Source organism: Amblyraja radiata, chromosome 7, assembly GCF_010909765.2.
Source record: "Amblyraja radiata isolate CabotCenter1 chromosome 7, sAmbRad1.1.pri, whole genome shotgun sequence".
Lineage (NCBI taxonomy): Eukaryota > Metazoa > Chordata > Chondrichthyes > Rajiformes > Rajidae > Amblyraja > Amblyraja radiata.
The window spans coordinates 55195823-55219302 of NC_045962.1; the positions used below are offsets into that span (position 1 = coordinate 55195823).

At 42.0% G+C, this 23480-nt stretch overlaps 1 protein-coding gene across 5 annotated transcripts in view; it reads left to right on the forward strand.

Annotated features, from left to right (window-relative positions):
• Positions 1–23480, forward strand: part of vps8 (VPS8 subunit of CORVET complex) — a 420899-nt gene that overhangs the window by 186822 nt on the left and 210597 nt on the right. For all 5 annotated transcript variants that reach the window (XM_033024588.1, XM_033024585.1, XM_033024586.1 and 2 more), the window contains 2 exons: positions 1197–1278; positions 8822–8904. In XM_033024588.1, coding sequence (XP_032880479.1) covers positions 1197–1278; positions 8822–8904 — 165 coding nt within the window. The remainder of the gene's footprint in view (positions 1–1196; positions 1279–8821; positions 8905–23480) is intronic.

The following is a 23480-nucleotide window of genomic DNA, read 5'->3' on the forward strand; positions in this document are numbered from 1 at the left end:
GGTAATGGGAATTAAGGTCCTTTTGATTGATAATGTCTTTATTTGTCACATTAGAAAAATATGACTTTCATGACCAAGTCTACATGGAAATGTAATTTCCGAAGTTGGAAATTGTCCATAACTAATACTAAATTATCCTGATATGCTGAATACTGAGCCAAGATATTTTGTTTTAAAAAAACAAACTGTTTACAATTTGCATAAGTGCCAATTTTGCAATGCTTGGAAGACGGTCCATTTCTCTTAACATTATATTTAGTTGGAAGTGACAGCAACATTTTTTTATCCTTATTACCATCATTTACTGTACGCTACAATGTTAAGAACTATATTCTGCACACTGTATCTTCTCCTTTGCTCTATCTCTTCTATTAGAGTTTGCTTGATTGCATTTATCTTGTATATCTGACATTTGTATAGTATGCAAAACAAAGCTTTTCACTGTACCTTAGTGCACGTGATAATAGTACACCTAAACATAAACATCACTTCTGAGTAGTCCTTTAAACAACGTAGGAAGAAGAATGGCATGAACTCAACAAGCACTGAACAGAATTGAAATATATGCAGTTGATTTTAATATACTGAGAGATTAAAAAAGGAATAGGGAAAGATATCACATTTTAAAACTGAGTTATTCATTGGCTCACTGTGAAGTAACACCATGGTGCTTTTCTCAAGAATGGTTTTATAAATCTTGCTAAAGTAATTTTACAGGCTTGTGGAGATGAAAACGAAATATTTCTTAGTACATCTAAGTATGCTGTTTCAGATGTATTGCTTATCTTAGTTGATACTAGACCGTAAAACAACCAAATCTCAGTTGCTTCTACTCCTTCACTGAAATGAATATTATTAATTTGTGCATGGAGAAATGAGCATTAATTGAGGACCAAAACAAACCTCACATGCCAGGTTTGTATACCTACACATTCAAGCTGGAAATATTGCATCTTGATTGCAAATAGAAAACCTGGTTTCCCATAAAATCCAATTTCTAACTATGATTTAACACTGTTTAATTTAATGTCCTGACATTGCCTCACTGGAAATTAATTTACCACAGACTGCAAATTAGACATGGTTACCAACTGGGCTATGCACTTAATTAAACCACCGTGGAAGCCCTATCTTTAAACTGTATTGAATAATGTTGCAGGATCTCAATTTTGATAGATTTATTTCCCTTCTTTCAGGCATTATGGTTTCCATTACTTGAAGCTGTAATGTCAACCCAGAAACAATTAAAAGATGGATCATCCAGCCAAGCCTTAGAATGTAAGTATGGAAGTACTTTCAAACTGTTACTCAACTTAATTTGCCAATAATATTGATTTATAATTAAAATTAACATAATTATCATTAGCCACACTTGGAAACATGGCAATCTCTGGTGATTGAGTCATGCAGCATGGAAACAGGCTCTGCGGCTCAATTTGCCCTTGCGGACCAAGATGCCCTATCTCCACGAGACCCACCTGCCTGCATTTGGTCCATATCCTTCTAAATCTTTTTTATTCATATATCTGTCCAAATGTCTTTTAAATGTTGTTATAGTACCTGCCTCAACGATCTCCTCTAGCAGCTTGTTCCATATGTGTGGAAAAAGTTGCCTATTAAATCTTTCCTTTTTGAGCCAGCGAAACCTACATTGGTACGGAAGTCAGTACTTGTGATGGAACGGGTAGTTTCCACCATTTTTGTAATGTGATCTACTTCGTTCCAGGATGTTCGAGTTGCTGAACTAGGCCATGATGCAATCAGTCAACATGTTTTCTGCTGTGCACCTAAGAAATTCAAGAGAGTATTTGTTAACAAATCGAATCTCTTCAATATTCTAAGCAAGTAGAGGTGTTGATGGGCTTTTCTTTATAATTGCACCAATGTGCTGGGCCCAGGACAGATCTACAGAGATGTGCACGCCCAGAGACTTTTTCCATGTCGCCTCCCTCGCGGCCTCACACCATGGATTGGAGCTGCCTTTCCCGGAGTCGGGCCCGGAGTTTCCGCAGCGGGCGCAGCGTGGACTTTTCATCGCGGAGTGGGCGAGCCCTTGCCGGGGTCGCCAGAAGGGAGTGCTCCGATCGCTGGCCCACGGACTGTTACATCTTGAAGCCGAGGTCTGCAGAGCTTCTAGCCGCGGGCGCGGCGTCCAGTGCCTGGGATCCCTCGTTGGAGATCGTCGGAGAAGAGCTCCGACCGCCGGCCCAAAGCCTATAACATCCTGAAGCCGCAATCTGCGGAGCTTCAAGCCACGGGCGCGGCGTGGACTTACCATCAGGAGTGGGATCCCTCACCGGGGATAGCCAGAGAAGAGCTCCGACCACCGGCCTGCAGCCTACAACATCCTGAAGCCGCAGTCTCCAGTAAGAAAGCGCCGATTCGGGACCTCCAAGCGTGTTCGACCGTCCCGACGAGAGGGCCTGTACATCCGGTCGCCCGTAGTAACGACTGCAGAGGTTTATGGCCCTGACCACGGGTGAACAATGGAGGAGGACTGACTGTTCTTTGTACCTTCCACCACAGTGAAGAATGCTGTGGTGGATGTTTGTGTTAAATCTTATTGTGTATTGTGTGTTCTTTTTTAATTGTACCGCTGCTGGCAAATTCACTTCACTGCACTTATATGTGTATGTGACGAATAAAACGGACTATTGCCTATTGACTATTAAACTAAGTGTAAATGTGAGTATAGAAGAAAGTAAACTAAGTAAACCTAAGAGAATAATGTAAATGGAATGGAATGTGCAAAAATATGTCATCTAGTTTACACATGTCAGACAAGTAGAATGTTTGTTAATTGGCTCAAGATGTGATAGTGTTGATGTTCAAAGAGACCTATGCATGCTTATTACTCAAGTTACTGAGAGCCAGCATCCATGTATGTTAGCTTTTTTTATGAGGATTGAATACATGGAATGGAATACTTTATAGTCACATGTGACTAGGCACAGTGAAATTCTTTGCTTGCAAACCCAATGTATACAAATAGCAGCCACCTATGGCGCTGACAAAGTTACAAAGCACGCCAGCTCCTCAACCTGAAACGTCACCTATTCCTTCTCTCCATAGATGCTGCGTCACCCGCTGAGTTTCTCCAGCATTTTTAGTCTACCCGGCGATCCTGTGTGGGAGGAGAGCAAAAAAGAAAAACCAAAGTACGAACCAAGGAAATAAGAAAAAACAGAAAAGATAACACCTAGACAAGCACCTACAACCTACACCCCCACCCAAAAAATCCACCCCTACCCCTCTCCCCCCTCGGTCCCCCCCTCGACCACTCCTCCCCATCCCCACCTCTCTCCCCACTCCTCCCCTCCCCCAGCGGTTGCCCCACGCCGGGTCCCCATTGTCCGTTGTTCTCTCACCCTCCCCAATTGACCATTGTTTTCCCCCGCTCACGGCGGTCCCCCACGCTGGGTCTTCCATTGTTCTTCCCCTCCCTCCCTCACGGTGGTCCCCCCCACGCTGGGTCTTCCATTGTTCTTCCCCCCTCTTCACAGTGGTTCTCCATGCTCTCATTGACCGTCAACCCACCGCCGCTGCAAGGCTTCACCACCACCGAGGCCCCATCGTCGCGAGGCTTTACCGATGCCTCACCTCTGTCGACGCCCCACTTCACGCCTCCGTGTTTCTGACCCGGGCCCCAGAGGAAGTACAGTAAAGAACAGTACAGTAAAGCTGGTCCTTACCCTTAATAACTTTGTTTGACTCCTCCCATTTCCTACAAATACAAGGCGTAGCTATGGGCACGCGCATGGGCCCCAGGTATGCCTGCCTCTTTGTAGGGTACGTCGAACAATCCTTGTTCGAGACGTACCAGGGCCCCATCCCCGACCTCTACCTCCGCTACATCGACGATTGCATTGGTGCTGCCTCCTGCACCCACACACAACTCACTGACTTCATCCATTTCACCACTAACTTCCATCCGGCACTCATTTGTATCGTTGTATCGCTGCAGACAACCCAAATTTCCACCAGCCTGGCTGTGTGGCAATAAATTATATCTAAATTATATCTAAATACACCTGGACTATTTCGGACACTTCCATACCATTTATTGACCTCACTATCTCCATCGCAGGGGATAGACTTCTGACCGACATGTTTGTTTATACTATTCTTATAACAAATGTAAAGCGCTTTGGCCTACGAGAGTTGTTTTTTAAAATGTGCTATATAGATAAATGTGACGACTTGACTTGACTTGACTATAAACCCACTGACTCCCATGGCTATCTAGACTACATTTCTTCCCACCCTGCTTCCTGTACGGACACCATCCCCTACTCCCAATTCCTCCGTCTACGCTGTATCTGCTCCCAGGATGAGGTGTTCCACACCAGGACATCGGAAATGTCCTCATTCTTCAGGGAACGGGGGTTCCCTCCCCCACTATAGATGAGGCTCTCCCCAGGGTCTCCTCCATATCCCGTAACACTACTCTCTCTCCCCATCCCCCCCACTTGTAACAAGGGCAGAGTCCCCCTAGTCCTCACCTTCCACCCTATTAGCCGTCACATACAACAAATAGTCCTCCGTCATTTTCGCCACCTCCAACGTGACCCCACCACTCACCACATCTTCCCATCTCCCCCACTGTCTGCTTTCAGCAAAGACCGCTCCCTCCGTAACTCCCTGGTCAATTCTTCCCTTCCCACCCATACCACCCCCTCCCCGGGCACTTTCCCTTGCAACCGCAAGAGATGCTACACTTGTCGCTTTACCTTCCCCCTCGACTCCATTCAAGGACCCAAGCAGTCGCTCCAGGTGCGACAGAGGTTCACCTGCACCTCCTCCAACCTCATCTATTGCATCCGCTGCTCTAGATGTCAGCTGATTTACATCGGTGAGACCAAGCGGAGGCTTGGCGATCGTTTAGCCGAACAGCTCCGCACGGTCCGCATTAACCAATCTGATCTCCCGGTGGCTCAGCACTTCAACTCCCCCTCCCATTCCGAATCCAATCTTTCTGTCCTGGGCCTCCTCCATGGCCAGAATGAGCACCACCGGAAATTGGAGGAGCAGCACCTCATATTCCACTTGGGCAGTTTACACCCCAACGGCATGAACATTGACCTCCAATTTCCCAATAGCCCTTATTGTCTCCTCCCCTTCTCAGCACTCCCTCAGCCCTCTGGCTCCTCCTCTTCCTTTCTTCTTCTCCCACCCCACCCCCACCCTACGCCAGTCTGAAGAAGGGTTTTGGCCAGAAACGTTGCCTATTTCCTTCGCTCCATAGATGCTGCTGCACCTGCTGAGTTTCTCCAGCACTTTTGTCTACCTTCGATTTTCCAGCATCGGCAGTTCTTTCTTGAACAAGTACAGTAAAGACTAGTTCAAGAGATAGCAGGTTTACTGATAAAGAGAGATTGATTAGACTGGGACTATATTCTCAAGAGTTTAAAAGAATGGGGGGGATTTAGTTTAGCTTAGAGATACAGCGCGGAAACAGGCCCTTCGGTCTACCGAGTCTGTGCTGACCAGTGATCCCTGCACACTAACACAATCCAGCATGCACTAGGGACAAGTTACAGGGAGTAATGTGGAATCCACTGTGATGGATGTTTATGTTGACTTTTATATGGTTGTGTGTTTTGTTGCTTTTCACTTAGTATGGCTGTATGGTAACTCAAATTTCACTGTACCTTAATTGGTGCATGTGACATTCGATTTCATGCTTTCAGACAATGACATGCTTTCAAGAGAGAGCTAGATAGGGCTCTTATAAATAGCGGAGTCAGGGGATATGGGGAGAAGGCAGGAACAGGGTACTGATTGGGGATGATCAGCCATGATCACATTGAATGGTGGTGCTGGCTCGAAGGGCCGAATGGCCTACTCCTGCACCTATTGTCTATTGTCTAATAAACTGACCTTGAAACAATTTACAATTTTACCAAAGCCAATTAATCTACACACCTGTATGTTTTTGGAGTTTGGGAGGAAACCCGAGCACCCGGAGAAAACCCACATAGGTCACGGGGAGAATGTACAGACGGCACTCATGGTCAGGGTCGAACCCGGAACTCTGACGCTATAAGGCAGCAACTCTACCGCTGTGCCACAGTGCCACCCCAGTTTCATCAAAATGTACACAATTCCTAGTAGACTTGATAGGCTAGATGAAGGTTTCATCCAACTGACTCATTTGGATCCAGACTCCCTTGTTCTAGAACAAGATGAGGATACATTTCTTTATTCAGAGGGTGGTGAACCCTTAGAATTCTTTACCCTGCAGGGATGAAAAGGCTCAGTAGTTGTGTTCCTTCAAAATAGATTTTGAAGATGATTTTTCCCTCGATGTTAAGGGAGTCAAGGGACATGAGCATAGTGCACCAAAATGGTGGTGAGATAGAACATAGAAAGTACAGCACAGGAACAAACCCCATTGGTCCACAATGTCTGTGCTGAATGTGATGCCATGATAAATCAATCTCATCTGCGTGCACACGATCCATATCTCTCCAATCCCTGCATTTCCTTGAAGATCCGCAGTGATGGTAATGAATGAAAAGGCAGGCTTGACAGGTACGATAGTCAGCTCCAGGCTCTGCCTTTCCTATATTATTTTGTAATTATGGTATCATAAAGAATTTGAATACATATTTAAGGATGAGAAGTTTGAGTGCTTGTGGGGAAAGAGAGGATAATAGGAATGGCTTACAAAAGCTAGTAATGGCTCTGAGTTTTGTGGCCACTTTTTGTGCTGTAACAATTCTACAATACTGTGCAAGGATCCTGAAAGAAAATTAAGTATGAATGTTATGATAAAGGGTAACAGAGGCAAAACTTCTTCAAAATGCAATTATATATAACATGAGAATTAAAGTTTAAAATATAAGAAGATAAAAAGATAAGAGCTTGGAGATGCTAATGAATTTTCCATACCATGACTGGCCTTGCATTCAATATTGTTAAGCTATTTTTCTTCCTGTTTTACATGTTTTGATTATGAAGCTCTCCTTTAACATTCCCTAAAGAGGCATAAAATAATTTGCTTTTGCCGCACTACATTTTGTGCCTCCAATGTACCCTTCGTCAAAATGTTCTAATTGCACCAGAAACTGCATTTATCAAGAGCTTCAGAATTATGAATTGTAACTGTAAATGTTTACATAACTATACCAAGAACATGCTGTAAAGGATCATTTCATAGGTAGTCTGTCAGAATAAGCTGCAATTAAAAAGGCTGACAATGCACTTCCTGGTTTCCTCTAACATAAAAGATAAGCCAGTCACTTTATTTGGGTTACAACCAAATTGAGGAAGGGTCTCGATCCAATACAATGTCTGCCCATTTCCCTCCACAATATTGTCTGACTCATTGGGCTCCTCCAGCAGTTTGTTTTTAGTTCAGCATCTGTAGTCTCTGTTGTTTCCACTTTATTTGGGTAACTTCCTTCTCTTTTGTTCACATTATTGTTAGTACTGCATGCAATCAAAGTTTTGTTCTAGGAGCTGTCACACAAACTGTAATTTCTATTTATTTCAATACAGTAAACCCTCGATTTAACAGACCCCTTTATAACAGATTTTGGTTATAGCGGATGGACCTGCCGATGCCACCCCCAGCTTGCATCGCCCCCCCCCCCCCCCCCCCCCCCAGAATCTGAAGATTTACACAGGACTCGATCATCACATTACTTCGCGCTACATTGGAAAGGACCTCCCTGGCCCTACATACATCACATGAACAACTATGTCATACTCCTATGTATTGATTATTGCTCTGACCAACACCATAATACCAACCAAACTCATCTCCCAACTCCTAGACCTAGGATTCAGTACTTTCTCTACAATTGGGTCCTCGACTTTCTGTCCCAGAGACCACAATCCATGGGGATAGGTGACAAGATATTCTCCACAATAATTCTCATTGCCCCGTCAGGATGTGTTCTCAGCCCTTTACCATACACTCAGAATTGTGCTGACATATTCTGCTCTAACTCCATTTACAAGTTTTGCAGATGTCATCACTGTTGTGGGCAAGATCAAGATCTTGATTAAAGAGGAGACAGAGTACTGGAATTATGTAGAGAACTCAGTAAAAAGGGGTCCAGAAAACAACGTCTTTCAACGTAGGCAAGACGAAGGAGCTAGTTGTTGATTTTAGGATGTTAGGTGGTGCACTTACCTCAATCAACATCAATGAAGCCATAATGTAAATGTTCGAGGGCTCCCAGTTCCGAGGCATAACTATCACCAACAATTAGTCCTGGACATTTTTAGAGTGTTGGATGTCATTTTCCTAAAACTGTCTGTATTAACTTAGATGTGGTGAAAGTCAAACTTTATTTGGATAAGATGAGAATGAGTTAAAAATAATTTATGATTTCTTGACCTGATGTGTGTAAATTAATCAAATATAAGCAACTGATCCCATTACCTCATTCTTAGCCCTAAGTAGAACCATTTTGTAGTAATGTATAAACATGATCAGTTTTAAGATGTAAAACCTAATGGAATTTATCCTTAAGTCCAAGTATAAAATATCATACTTGACGTGCATCAATCCTAAACCCTGTAAAGTAGTGGAAACCATTTATGGTGCACATATCCAACACCAGGAAGTGACCTTTGTATCCAACATCAGGAAGTGACCATCTCATTTGTGAAACCACCTGAAAAATCTTCTTTCTTCTGTTATGTGTGAAGTTCCTTGAATGCTTAAAGTAATAAGGAAATTTAAATCAGAGATTTTTTTCTGATAAATCTTTTTTAACATGGAAATACTTTATCTGGCATCCAGATCCAGGAGACTGCCTTATGCTCCCAATATACCTTGGCTGATATTTTGGTTTTATTTCCACAGCTCTGAAGCACTTGACAAAACAAGTATTGAACAGTATGACAGGATTTATAGCACTTCCATCTGTTTTACAACGAATTTTGCAGGTAGGTTCTGAAGCTACTGTTGCTTTTAGTAATTGGTGTCTGAATAGTTAATTCGTAGTGCTGGCAAAGCAACAATATTTTTTCAGTCCTTCACATTTTCACCCTGAATTTGTTGGAACAGAGCATGTCATGGTATCTCACTCATGTTGATATTTCTTCCGTGTCCTTCAGTTCCAAATAGACTGCAAATTATTGAATCAGATAATTGAACAAGATTTCTGAGTCACAAGTGAATGATGGAACCAATTATGTTTCTCCTTAACCAATGAAATTTAAGTTTAAAGAAATGGATGAGTGAAGTTCCTTAAATGATTAAAAGTAATAAGGGACTTTGATTTGGAGACTTTCATTTGATAAATCTTGTTTCACATGAAAATACTTTAAATAGATGGACAAGGAGTCTTAAAGAAATGCATGGTGTGAGACAAAAGATTGAATTGAGGGATAAAGGAAACAAAAGAAAAGAAAAGAAAAAAATAAATGTAGATACGCATTTTAAGACCCTTCAGAGCAATCTCCTATTCTTAGGGATGAGATTCCATAATTTTTGTTTTGCCCTTTGCAACTTCCAAGGTGAATGACATGTTGAAATGTTTAATTGGCCCAGTAAATGTAATCCATAGTGTGACTTGTGTATCTAATGTTTTACAGTGAGTTTAATTAATATTTGTGGTGCAGCATTATCAGTTCCTCACCAACCTCCATTGCTCTGAGGGAATGTATCTGAGTGGCACAAATCTTTTACCGCTGTTGGTGTTCATCCACCTTGTCACAAGTTGGTGCTTTGCTCTGTGCAGTAGTGATGACACACACTGTGAATTCGACCATGGTCTTTCCCAACATAGTTGTGCTGTAGTTTTTTTGAGGTAATTTACTTAAAAAGCAAATTAATAGCCATGAAATGCAAAACCTTTATGTCAGGAAGATTTGACTATTCTGTGTCATTTCAAGAGATAAATATCTCAAAACCATCCTTGTTCAGAAAGTTAACCTTCATGAAAACGCAAAGCTCGTAGGACTTTATCTTATAACGCAACAATTCCCTGTGTACAGTGGAGAAGGTGCTGTAATATTGATTTAAAAATATATTTTCCATATTGTTTAATTTTCACTAACTACGTTTGTTGGTTATGGGATTTTTTAACACATGTAATATTTGTTATTGACCTTTACGAAAAACGTAATGAAAATATAGTCCATTTTATAGAACAATCATGTGCATAGCTCATTGATCAAAACATATCTTAATGTCATAAAATGGTAGCACCATTATCAGCCAGATCTTTCATTTTACATAATAAATATATTTATGCTGGAATTACTGCAGCTATTCAAAAGTTAATTTTGTCTATTTCTGGACTGCAAGTACACGTTTCTTGGCACTGGCTCCCCAGGAATTCTGACAATCTAGATGAAAAATTAAATTAGAATTTAGAATGGGTATTCTTCCATTTGATGGGTTAGCAGTAATAATTCAGACACAGGTAGTTTAAATGCTTGGACCAGAAACTGAAGTTGGTGTTAGTGCCATCTTTGAACCTTGTTGGAACTTGATAATTGTCACGAATTCACTCTGCAATTTGCACATATACTCTGGCAGTTTCAGTGATCTCAGTCTTATGCCCTGTTGCACGATAAACGGAACTGTAATCTTGACAACATTGTGCATTTCTACCTAACGAGACATGCTGTGCTTATGAGCGCTGGATTGTTTGTTCGTCTCGCAATCTGCATTATTTGGAAATGCTATCAAAAATTCCTTTCCAGCTTACCCTGCACTCTGTTCTCACTGAACTACATTTGATTCTTAAATTTATTGCATTAAGATCTAATTCCTCACACATTTCGAAAAATGCTTAATTATGTTATGCTGTTTGCCATTTTTCTACAATTTTTCCACTGCTCACGCCCCATCCAAAATCTACAACAAATCTGACTTTAGGCTGACTTTAAGCTTTTCTGTAGTCATCTTCCCTTTGTCCATATGATTGGTGGAAGTCCTGATTGATTTAAATCTTACAATTTAGAATTCATTTCCAATACTCATCCCTCTTTGCAGCATTGATTAAATTTAAAATGTTATCTCATTGATGTTCATTCTATTCTGACAAATCTTCCACATGACTTACTGGTACATAGGTGTGTCCTCTAGGTGGAATGTTGTAAATCAGTAAATGTTGTCAAAATTTAAACATAGGCGAGTTGGACGCATAACTGTCTTGTATTAAAGGTTGTGTAATCTCTTCTGGTTTGAAAATGATTTCCTGCAACAATCTCTGTTGATGAGATGATGTGTCTGGAGAATTGTAAGTGCAAGTTTCTGCTAATTGGCCTAACTTCTTTATGCATTTGCCAGATGTTTGGGTATCCATTGAAGCAGAGTGAGATGTGAACTGTAGGTGCAAGGGAGTGATTACAGTATTTATTAAAGTAATTTATAAATTAAAACCAACAGTATTAATTCATTCACTTAAGGAATTACATACTTTCTCAGAATATGTTCCTTTTGATGTTGGTGAATTCCCCATTGCAGTCACATTGAATGTGATCAATTAATCTGCCCGTACACTGACTCATGGGGATGTTAAGTTTGCAAAGAAGATTAAGAGTGGCTTTACTTTACAGTGCCTTGCATTCAGAGCCATTCTGCTGTTTGTACACCCAATGGAAGCCAGATTGTGCTGCTTGTCAGTTGGAAGATCTGCAGTGCATAGGTCAGCTTGCTATTGTTTTCCACGTGTGCATGGCAGCATGGAGACCGGGAATGAGCTGCAAATCTGCTGCTGGTACATTTGACCACCAGTTTTCAGCTGGACTCAGTACTGAGACCAGGAAAACGTTCAGGTGTACAGCGCAGTGGTGCAGCAGTAGAGTTGCTGCCCTGCAGCACCAGAGACCCGGGTTCGATCCTGACCACGGGCAGTGGCGGACTGGCCAGGGTCTCAGCTTGCCCGATGGCAAGTGCGCCCCTGATGAAGTGAGCCCCCCTATATCAAATGGGCCCCTGATGAAGTGGGCCCCCTTTACCTCCTGGCAGCCAATATTTTTAGACCCAGTTGCAGTTTGCATGTTCTTCAGGGAAAAGATTTTGTTTCTGTGCTATCCAGTCAAAGAAAATGCTTTACATGAATTAAATCAAGCTGTCCACAGTGTACCAATAAAGGATATACCATTTAGTGCAAGATATAAAACAATGGTATCACGACTGATAAAGCAATTTATTTTACTCACTTCTACATTTTAATTATTTTGTAATTAAGTTTTTCTCAGATGCTTTTATTTTTGAAATTATTTAAACCCATTTGATGTGATATTTTAGATTTTAATGATCATAGACATTTAAAGGCATTTACAATGTTATTTTACTTCGGAGTCACGTGAGTGACTACGTGAAGAACCCCGCCAGGACGCATGCGTGTCATATCGCTACACGCATTGCGAAACAGGCGGGGTGGAACGACGTTCCCCCGCAGCGGCAGTTTTAAAAGCCGGAACCTGCAGGTAAGAGATACTCTGCGGTCTTTTGTGTTGTTCCCATACTGATTTACAGTATGTGCAAGGGGTGCAGGAACGTGAAAATCTACTGGACATGGTGTCCAACTTCATACAGCCAGACCAGACTGGCCAAAACCTGGAACAAAAACTAGCTACCAGTATAGATTATATGTCCTTTAACCAGCTACAGGAACAGGCTGTATTGGACACCACGGCAAGACACTTGGCACCGGGTAACTGTATATCCCTGAATATTCCTGTTGTAAATAATTGCATATGGAAACATATCGGAGCAGGAGTTAGAGGCATGGATGTCAAACTCCAAAAGGTACTAAAGCTCCTAACAGCGGGAATAACAGCTTTCGCCCGCACAGTAGATGGGAAACCTATCGAAGCAAGTCAAGGAGCTCGATGAGGAGGCAAAAACCCTGGGGCTCATAAAAGCGACTTCATCAAAAACCTACTACGGCCATAAACAGCACCCTTACGCACCCACCAGTACAACAAGACAAACTGGTGAAAGCTCAAAGGTCCGGTACACCGAACATGAGTCTTTTTTATTCCATGGCCCAGGCCGGCCTTTTTGGAAAATACGCAAACCTCCAACACCAACCCAACCACAAACCCAGACACCGGCGCCTCAACATCAACGAAGGATTTACAAAAATAAGTAAACCTGCCACTGGTAACTATGGAGGTAGGTGGGTCTGGTTCCCTACAAATTGCAGGGAGCATGGAGGTTGGGGGGAGATTACACTTCTTTCTGGATGCATGGAGTATGTTAACTACCGACACTTATATTTTAAGCAGTATCCAGGGATATACCATAGAATTTATACACAAATACAGCCCTCCAGTTCAGCATGTACCGAACCGAATGTTCGTACTTTCAGGTAAAGAAAAATCAGAAGCGCATGCTGAACTGGAGCGGCTTTACGCAAAAGGGGTAATTGAAAAATCCCAACACGAATCACTAGAATTCGTGTCCAATATCTTTACCAAAAACAAAAAAGATGGTGGTTGTCGCATCATCATAGATTTGACCAAATTGAATACATTTGTACAATATATTCATTTTAAAATGGAAACCTTTGTTACTGCAAAACAATTGATTTCCAAAGGTTACTTCATGGTTAGCATCGATTTAAAAGATGCTTACTATTCAGTGCCTATATGAGTTTACTTAAAATTCTACAGATGTTACTTAAAATTCAACTGGATGGGACAGCACTGACAGTATAGAGCGCTGCCAAATGGGTTAACATCAGCCCCCAGGCTGTTCACAAAAAGTTTAAAACCAGCCCTAGCGTTTCTACGGAAACGAAAACACATGGTCATGGCATATCTAGATGACATACTTATTGTGGGCAAAACTTTGGAATTGGCCAAACAAACCATAACAGCCACAAAACAGTTATTTGCAAAACTGGGGTTTATTATCCATCCAGTTAAATCTAAATTAACGCCTTCCACTACTATGGACTATTTGGGGTTCACCATTGACTCAGTTCACATGTCGGTGACTTTGCCAAAGGGAAAGGCTATAGACTTAATAGAGGCTTGCAATAACCTCATTGACATCAGTAAACCATCCATCAGATTGGTAGCAAAAGTAATTGGCAAAATGGTGGCTGCTTTTCCAGCCACACAATTCGGACCTTTACATTACCAAAATTTACAGAGAGCAAAAATACGAGCACTCAAAATTAATGCTGGTCATTTTGACAGACCAATGAAGCAACCAATCAAAGCTATAATGGAACTAAAATGGTGGAAAGATAACATTTGGCTTTCCACCATTTTGGAATCTTACTATGTTCAGTCAATCCAATCATTATCAGCAACCCTTCTATGGTGCTACAAACTGATGCCAGTGCACTTGGTTGGGGTGCCACCAATTCCATCTCCAGCTGTGGAGGTAGATGGACTGCACAGGAGGCATCATTACAAACACTGGGCATAAACTACCTGGAAATGTTGGGTGCATTGCATGGCCTAAAGTCATATTGTTCTGGGTTATATCACCAGCATGTTAGACTACAGATTGACAATACCACCGTGGTAGCATATATCAACCACATGGGTGGAAACAAATCGACATCATGTGACAATCTGCCTAATACAATTTGGCAATGGTGTATCTAGAGACATATTTGGATATCAGCTACTTACCTACCAGGTAAACTAAATGTAGTGGCAGACACCAGGTCACACAAATTTAATGAAAACACCGAATGGATGTTGAATAAAAAGTATTTGCTGATATTACAGCACGGTATGGAACACCAGATATCGATCTATTCGCATCCAGACTTAATCACCAGTTATCAAACTATGTTTTGTGGGAACCAGACCCTGGGGCAGCGGCAACAGATGCTTTTCGCTGCATTGGGGGAAATTGTTTATTTATGCATTCCCTCCTTTCTGCCTCATCAGTCGGGTATTAAGGAAAATACAGCAAGACTCTGCGTCTGGTATTTTGGTAGTACCCGATTGGCCTACTCAACCATGGTTCCCTGTGATACTCAACATGGTATTAGAACCATGTATCACCATCCCGAATAGACCAGATTTATTGGTTCATCCCGTAACAAGCGATAGCCACCCATGTCATGACTATATGAATTTATTAATTTGTAGAGTCTAAAAACACCTCTACTACAGCTGGGACTGACGGACCGAACAGTGAACATAATTTCGGCGGCCCACAGACAGTCCACCAAAAAACAGTATCTGGTCTATATCAGGAAATGGGAGATGTATTGTCACAGAAACAGCATCACCTACAGATCAATGAACATCCCGTCTGTTCTGGAATTCCTGGCAGGCCTCCATTATGATGAGGGGCTCAGTTATAGTGCCATCAACTGCGCCAGAAGTGCCCTATCAACTTATCTATGGCAAGGAACAGAGCGTCATTCTGTTGAGACTCACCCCCTGGTAACAAAACTTATGAGGGGAATTTTTAATACCAATCCCCCAAGAACCAGGTACTCTCAAATATGGGATGTGAGTATTGTCCTGACGATGCTAAGGAATTGGTCTCCAGAAACAGCTCTGTCCCTACATAGACTGACACTGAAAACAGTCATGCTAATGGCTTTGGTCACGGCACAAAGGGTACAGTCGTTACATAAATTAAGACTGGACAACATGACTTCTTCATCTGGAAATATTGCGTTTCATATTTATGAATTAGTTAAGCAGAACAGACAGGGATCAGCAGGCCTCAATATAGAATTTAGGTCTTACCCAATAGATGATCGTCTCTGTATAGTAAGACATTTGTTGTTATACATGGAGAACACGAAAATCATCAGAGGCAATGAGAAGGCACTTTTAATCAGCCACAAGCAACCACACAAAAAAGTGACGGTCCAGACCATCTCAAGATGGCTGAAACAGGTTCTAACACAGGCTGGGGTGGATACTAATATTTTTAAATCTCATTCCACCAGGCTGCAGCTACATCGGCAGCTATGCAGTTGGATGTACCAATGGACCAAATCCTCAAGACAGCAGGATGGTCAGGGGAAAAAACATTCCAACTATTTTATCATAAACCAGTCATTAAACCTGGAACGTTTGCAGAAACAATTTTAAGTTCTGTAATTTAATTTACCCCATAAATAGGGGCTATAATTTGGTGTTAATAAATTTTTCATGGATTTCAATGTCGGATTCATGTCTAAATTATGTTGACACAATTCCTCCCACAGTCATTAAGGCAGATGTGATGCATGGACTCGTTTCCACGGCATGAAATCACAGAGCTTTGAAATCTTCACGTAGTCACTCACGTGACTCCGAAGTAAAATAGTAAGATTAAACGAGAACTTACCAGTTCGAAGTTTGATCGTTATTTTATGAGGAGTACGTTGAGGGAATACGTGCCCTCCGCTCCCACCCATGATCATATACTCAACTGGTATTTCTTCTCTAATCTTACTATGTTCAGTCATTACAGTTATCTGTGATTTCACACCGCTGCTTTGAAGAATGACACGCATGCGTCCTGGCGGGGTTCTTCACGTAGTCCCTCAACGTACTCCTCATAAAATAACGATCAAACTTCGAACTGGTAAGTTCTCGTTTAATCTTACTATTTTCTATGGCTTCTGAACAGTGTGCTAAAAAAAGACAATTAAGGCTGTTGAAGGAATAGGGCCTCAGGATCAGCTGCCTAATGACTAGTTGCAATTTGTGGACCACTCTGTCTTATAGGACAGCTGTGACAGACAAAATATGAGGACAGATTGACCCACAGAACTGCAGAAAGAAAGTGCAACCATGGAATAGCACAGATCACAGGCACAGGTGGAAGGCTGCATCGGGTCCAGTCATCCCTGCTGGTTCAGTTTTCATTCCAGATTACAGTTATCACTGAAGCATTGAGTCAATTTTTACATTAAAATTGTGATTGAACTGTGTTACATACTGATTGTTTTTGAGTGCAGCAAGGTAGAACGGTCAGATTTCAGGATGACATACATGGATCAACAAAATGATGACTTGGATGGCAGTTCACATTTTTTTTATTTTTCAAGATCTGGATGAAGCTGGCAAGACCAGTGTGTATTAGCCATCCGTATTTATCCTTGAGAAGGTTATGGTAAGCCAACACTTTATGCCCCTGCTTCCTGTGGTGAAGTTACTCCCTGAATGCTGTTGGACAGGGAGCCCAGCGACAATGATGCAAAACTATGTATTTCTAAATCGTAGTGGTGTGCAACATGGTGGGAAACATGAAGGTGGCAGTGTTCCCATGTGCCTGCTACACTTGTTCTCAGAGTAGCCAGACAAGTAACTACAGTGTGTTTTATAGATGGTTGATACTGAAGGCACATTTGTGAAAGGAAGGAAGGTTTACAGTTGTTGATGGGTAGTCAGTCAATCAAGCTTCTTTGCCCTGGATGGTTTAGAGTTTCCTGAGTTGCAGGATATGCATTCACCTAAGCCAGAACAGAGTATTCTGTCACTCTTCTAATTTGTGCTTTGTAATAGTTGGAAAAGCTTTGCTAAGTTGCTCAGTGCATGGGTACCCTGCATCTGACCTGTCAGTGTGGCTGTGGTTTTTATGTGGCTGGAGGAGGAGAGTCTATTGTTACTGATGACCCCTAGATTGATGATGGTCGGGGACTTTGTGATGATGGTTCCTTTGAATGCTATCTGTAGTTGGACTCTCACTTACTGGGAATGGTCATCACCTCCCATTTATGTAGCTCATTTGCTATGACAGAATGTTCACCAGAAACGGAAAAAACAAGTTATCTGAAATTATTGAAATTGATACTGATTCCGGAAGGCAGAAGCTGAATTACTGTTCCTCATGCTTACATTGCCTTGTTGGAACTATTCAGTGGGCTATTGGCAAATGGTCAGAATAGGATGGAGAACATTTATTAGGACCTCAGGCTAACCCCTGCAGATTTAATAGGACTATTCCACCCAGTTTGTATTTATTTCTCCTGTGTGGAGGACATATTGTAAGCACTGAATGCAGCATACTGTACTGGTAATACTACAAGTAGATCACCTCTTCTCCTGGAATGACCGTTTGTGTCCCAGGATAGTGGGAAACTAAAAAGGTAAATGTGGAAGTGCTGACTCTCCTGCACGTCCAGATGCGAAAGTGTCTTGAGAATTGAAGTAGATGTCACACATGAAAGAGTAGACCAGGGAGTCAAGAAATTATCCTTTTGGAATGCAGAAATGGGGTTGGAGTGTGGAAGAAGTCTTGGTAGAATCTCGTCAAAGAAGATGAAAATGGACAAGAGAAGTTGCATTGATAACAGAGGCTGCTCAGATGGTCGACAAGGACTGGCAACAGCTGTTCTGCATTGTTTGTTTTCTTTCCTGTGCTCTTATTAATCTATTTAGTGTACAGCTCCACAAATAGGCGAATCACCTCAGCATCTCAGACCTCACCCCAGCATAGACCATATAATAATAATAATGGATGGGATTTATATAGCGCCTTTCTAATACTCAAGGCGCTTTACATCGCATTATTCATTCACTCCTCAGTCGCACTCGGTGGTGGTAAGCTACTTCTGTAGCCACAGCTGCCCTGGGGCAGACTGACGGAAGCGTGGCTGCCAATCTGCGCCTACGGCCCCTCCGACCACCACCAATCACTCACACACATTCACACACATTCACACACAGGCAAAGGTGGGTGAAGTGTCTTGCCCAAGGACACAACGACAGTATGCACTCCATATGTGGTGATATTGCCTTTATCTACTCTTCTCTACCTACTGTGCAAATTGAAACTCTCTCATCTTCTCACTGTTACAGTTCTGAAAGGTCTTTGACCAGAACCATTTAACCCTGTTTCTCTTTCCACAGATGCTGCCTGACCTGTTAACTGTTTCCAGTATTTTCTGTTTTTATTTCAGATTTCCATTTATTTTAAATTTAAAGTTTTGGGGAATTAAATTAAATTAAATTTAAAAATTATATTAATAAAAATTAACAATCTGCCGGAGGAACTAGAATTTCACCAGCATTTTTTTGCTCAAGATTTCAGCAACTGCCTCTTGTGCCTCCATATAAAGAAACAGCCCTCTTCCTGGCCAATGTAAAGTTGTCACCACTGGTTTGAGGAGAGTAGTTAGGAAAATAACCTTGCAAATTTTTTTTAGGTAAGGACTGCTTTGCCACAGGGAGTACTTGAACAGACACCATTGCATGGTTCATGAAAATATAAAACAGACGATTCCCAGCATGGATGAAAAAGTACAGCGAGAATTGTTTTGAATTGCTGGACTGATTCTTGGCCAAAATCAACATTGCAATAGGTGTATTTTGTTTTGCAATTTCGTAGCTTCAATGAAATATATTTATACTTTCTACACCCACTTTCCACATCAAATGTTTGAGAATTTCATAGCAACACTAAGATATAGAATAAATCTTCATCATATTCCAACATGAAGCACAGTTAAAATATAAAAAGACACAGAGCAAGAGGCCAGCACCTTTTGCAGGAGTAGTGGAAGATTACACTGTACATAAAAACAAATCAAAGACAGATTGAAGCTTGAAACATCCAAGTGAGATAACCCTAGTCAGAAAAAATATATCAGATGGTAAGAGTTTTATTACAAATAAAAGCAAGTATTGGTCCTAACGGAAGTGAGTCTGGGGATTTAATCAAAATCAAGGAGATGCCAGACAGATTAAATAGCTAAGGTACACAAAATTGCTGGGGAAACTCAGCGGGTGCAGCAGCATCTATGGAGCGAAGGAAATAGGCGACGTTTCGGGCCGAAACCCTTCTTCAGACGAAACGTCGCCTATTTCCTTCGCTCCATAGATGCTGCTGCACCCGCTGAGTTTCCCCAGCAATTTTGTGTACCTTCGATATTCCAGCATCTGCAGTTCCCTTTTGAACAGATTAAATAGCTATGTTGCATCAGCCTACACTGTCGAGGATTTTAGGTACCAGAGGTTTTCCAGAAATAGCTACAAATTGGGAATTGGAAGAGAGGGAGAAATACAAAAATAAATTACAGTTACTCGGGAATGGTACTGAGCAAATAGTTGGGGTTGCAGTTTGAAGCATCCCAGATCCAAATGGACTTCTTCCTAGGATCTTAAATGAAATAGCTAATTAAATAATTGATCTATTAATTTTATGTTTAAGTTATCTAGATTCAGGAAATATTTCATTGCATTGGAAAATAGCAAATGTCAATCCTTCATTCAAAAGAGGAGCCAGAAAATAGGAAGCAATGGGCAGCTATATTAACACATGTTCCAGGGAATTGTTAGAAGGTAAAGTGGTACCTGGGAAACCTGTTAATTCGAAAAATTCAAGGTGATCAATCAAAAACTGCATAGATTTGTGAAAGCGGAGCCCTATTTAATCAGTTTATTAGATTTTTTTAATGTGGCTAAACCAGAACCAATGGATATACTATGCCTGGATTTTCAAAAGGCAAATGATAAGGTGTCACATCAGACATTGTTACAGAAGATAAAGTTGTGATTAGAAAATTGGTTGGTTAACAGAAAATTGAAAATTTGTCTTTTCCTCTTTGGCAAGCTCTCATTAGAGGTGTGCTGCAGAGATCAGTGTTGGGATTTCATCTTTTTACAATTTATATAACTGGTGAATAAAGGCACCAAAGTTGTTAATTTTGTGGGTGACCAAAATGTAGATGGGAAAATAAATTGTGAAAGGAACACGAAGAGACCACAAGGAGATCTAACTAGATTGGGTGATGGGGCAAAAATTTGGGAAATGTGGGGAGTATTTGGGAGGAAAATAAACGAGAAGCATATTATCTAAATTATAAGAGACTGCAGAACTCTGAGAGTAAGAGAGAGTTGTGTGCCCCATAGCATGATCTGCTAAAGCCCAGAATATAGGTGCCATAAGTTATTAGAAAAACTTTTGGTAATGGCCAGGGAAAATGAATGCCAATAGGTTATATGCTTCAGTTATGATAAGTATTGATGATACCTCATGGAGTATTATGTACAGTATTTACCATATTTAAAGAAGGATGTGAATGCATTGGAATCTGAGAAGATTGACTAAGATAATACCTGGAATGTCTTCTGAGGAATTAATTGGACAGGCGAGCTGTTGAAGTTTAGAAGAGTGAAAAGCGTGTGCGGACGTGGCGTCGAAGGACGAGAAGCCGAAGCAAAGAAGTGGATGCCAAATAACCGAACGGAAACAAAGCCGAAAAGCCAAATAACCGAAAGGGCGGGACGCCTAAAAGCGAACTAACCGAAAGGGTGGGGCGCCTAAAAGCCAACTCACTGAAAGGCCGCCTTGCCGAAACGTCAACTAACCGAGGCTACACTTGGCAGCCGTTGGTACAGTGTGTTTCCTGCAGGATGTGGGAAGTCAGGGACACTGCTGGTGCTTCTGGAAACTACACCTGCAGAAATTGTGTCCAGGTGCAGCTCCTGAATAAACGTGTGGGGGAATTGGAGCAGCAGTTGAATGACCTCAGGGCCATCCGGGAAAACGAGAATTTCCTGGACAAGACCTACAGTGAGGTTGTCGCACCAAGGATACAGGAAGAGTGAAGGTGGGTGACTGTGAGAAAGAGGAGTAACCATGGAGTGCAGGAGACACCGGTTGCTATACCTACTGAAAACAGGTACACCCTTTTGGGAGCGGATGACACGACAAGATTGAGTGATAGCCAGGGCTGTGATTCCAACCCTGGGGAAGAGTGACGTCAGGCAGAGCCATAGTGGTGGGAGACTCCATCGTCAGAGGTGCAGACAAGAGATTCTGCCGCAGCAGGTGAGACTCCAGGATGTTGTGTTGCCTCCCTGGTGCCAGGGTCCAGGACATCATGGAGCGGCTGCACGGCATCCTCAAGAGTGAGGGGGAGCAGCTGTAGGTATTGTTCCGGGGTACAGGAGCTTCAGGAGAGACTGGTGAGGGAAAAATAGGAGGGGGGGGGTTGCATTGTTGGCTAAGGAGTATGTCACGGCTGTGTTCAGAGGTGACATTATGAATGGTTCATCTAGTGAAGCTATATGGTTGGAGCAGAGGAACAAGAAAAGGATGATCACCTTGTTGGGGGTGTACCACAGACCCCCAAATAGTCTACGGGAATTATTAGACAAAAAAAATCTGCCGGGAGATTGCAGACAGCTGCAGGTCAAATAAGGTTGTTGTAGTCGGGGATTTTAACTTTCCCAAAATAGACTGGGAAAATCATAGCGTGAAAGGTTTAGATGGGGTGCAATTCCCCAAATGTGTTCTGGCAATGCTAGATCTAGTATTGGGAAATTGGGAAGGGCAAGTTAATGAAGTGTGTGTGGAGGAGCCTTTTGGGACCAGTGACCACAGTTCTATTAGGTTTAAGATAGTTATGGATTGGGATGGAGAGGGTCCACGTGTTAAAATGTTCAACTGGGTTAAGGCCAACTTTGAGGGTATGAGAGAAGGTCTCGCTCAAGTTGACTGGAACAGGTTATTAGAGGGGAAAGGAACACCAGCCAAGTGGGATGTTTTTAACTGTACTGAAGAAAGCTCAGGATGTGTACGTCCCTGTTAGAGTAAAGGGCAAAGCAGGCAAACGTAAGGAAGCTTGGCTGACGATGGAAATTGAGATGTTAGTCAAAAACAAGAAGGATGCATGGGACAGGTATAGGCAGCTGGGATCAGGTGCATCCCTGGAGGAGTTTCGGAAACCAAGGAGTAAACTAAAAAAGGAAATCAGAAGGGCAAAAAAGGGGCCAGGAGAGTAGCGGTAAGGACAATCCCAAAAGATTTTATAAATACATAAGGGGGGAAAGGGTAACTGGAGAGAGAGTGGGACCTCTTAGGAAACCAAGCGGTCACCTCTGTGAGGAGCCACAGGAGATGGGCAAGGTCCTAAATGAGTATTTCTCCTCTGTATTTACCGAGAAGAAAGACAGTAGGACAGAGGAAATTGTAGCAGTTACTGGAAGTGTCTTGAGAGCAGTTAGGGTTACTGTCGAATAAATACTGAAGGTACTGTCGTGTTTGAAGGTAGACAAATCTCCAGTACCTGATCTGATATATCCGAGGACATTGTGAGAAAATAGAGGAAATTGCAGAAGCCCTGGTTGAAATTTACGATTCATCCTTAAATAGAGGAGAGGTGCTGGAAGACTGGAGGGTGGCAAATGTTGTACCTCTTTTCAACGAGGGCTGCAGGGAAAATGCTGGGAACTATAGGTTGGTGAGCTTAACATCTGTAGTTGGTAAGTTACTGGAGAGTATTCTGAGGGACAGGATATAACAATATAATAACCATATAACAATTACAGCACGGAAACAGGCCATCTCGACCCTTCTAGTCCGTGCCGAACACGTATTCTCCCCTAGTCCCATATACCTGCGCTCAGACCATAACCCTCCATTCCTTTCCCGTCCATATAACTATCCAATTTATTTTTAAATGATAAAAACGAACCTGCCTCCACCACCTTCCCTGGAAGCTCATTCCACACAGCCACCACTCTCTGAGTAAAGAAGTTCCCCCTCATGTTACCCCTAAACTTCTGTCCCTTAATTCTCAAGTCATGTCCCCTTGTTTGAAACTTCCCTACTCTCAGTGGGAAAAGCTTATCCA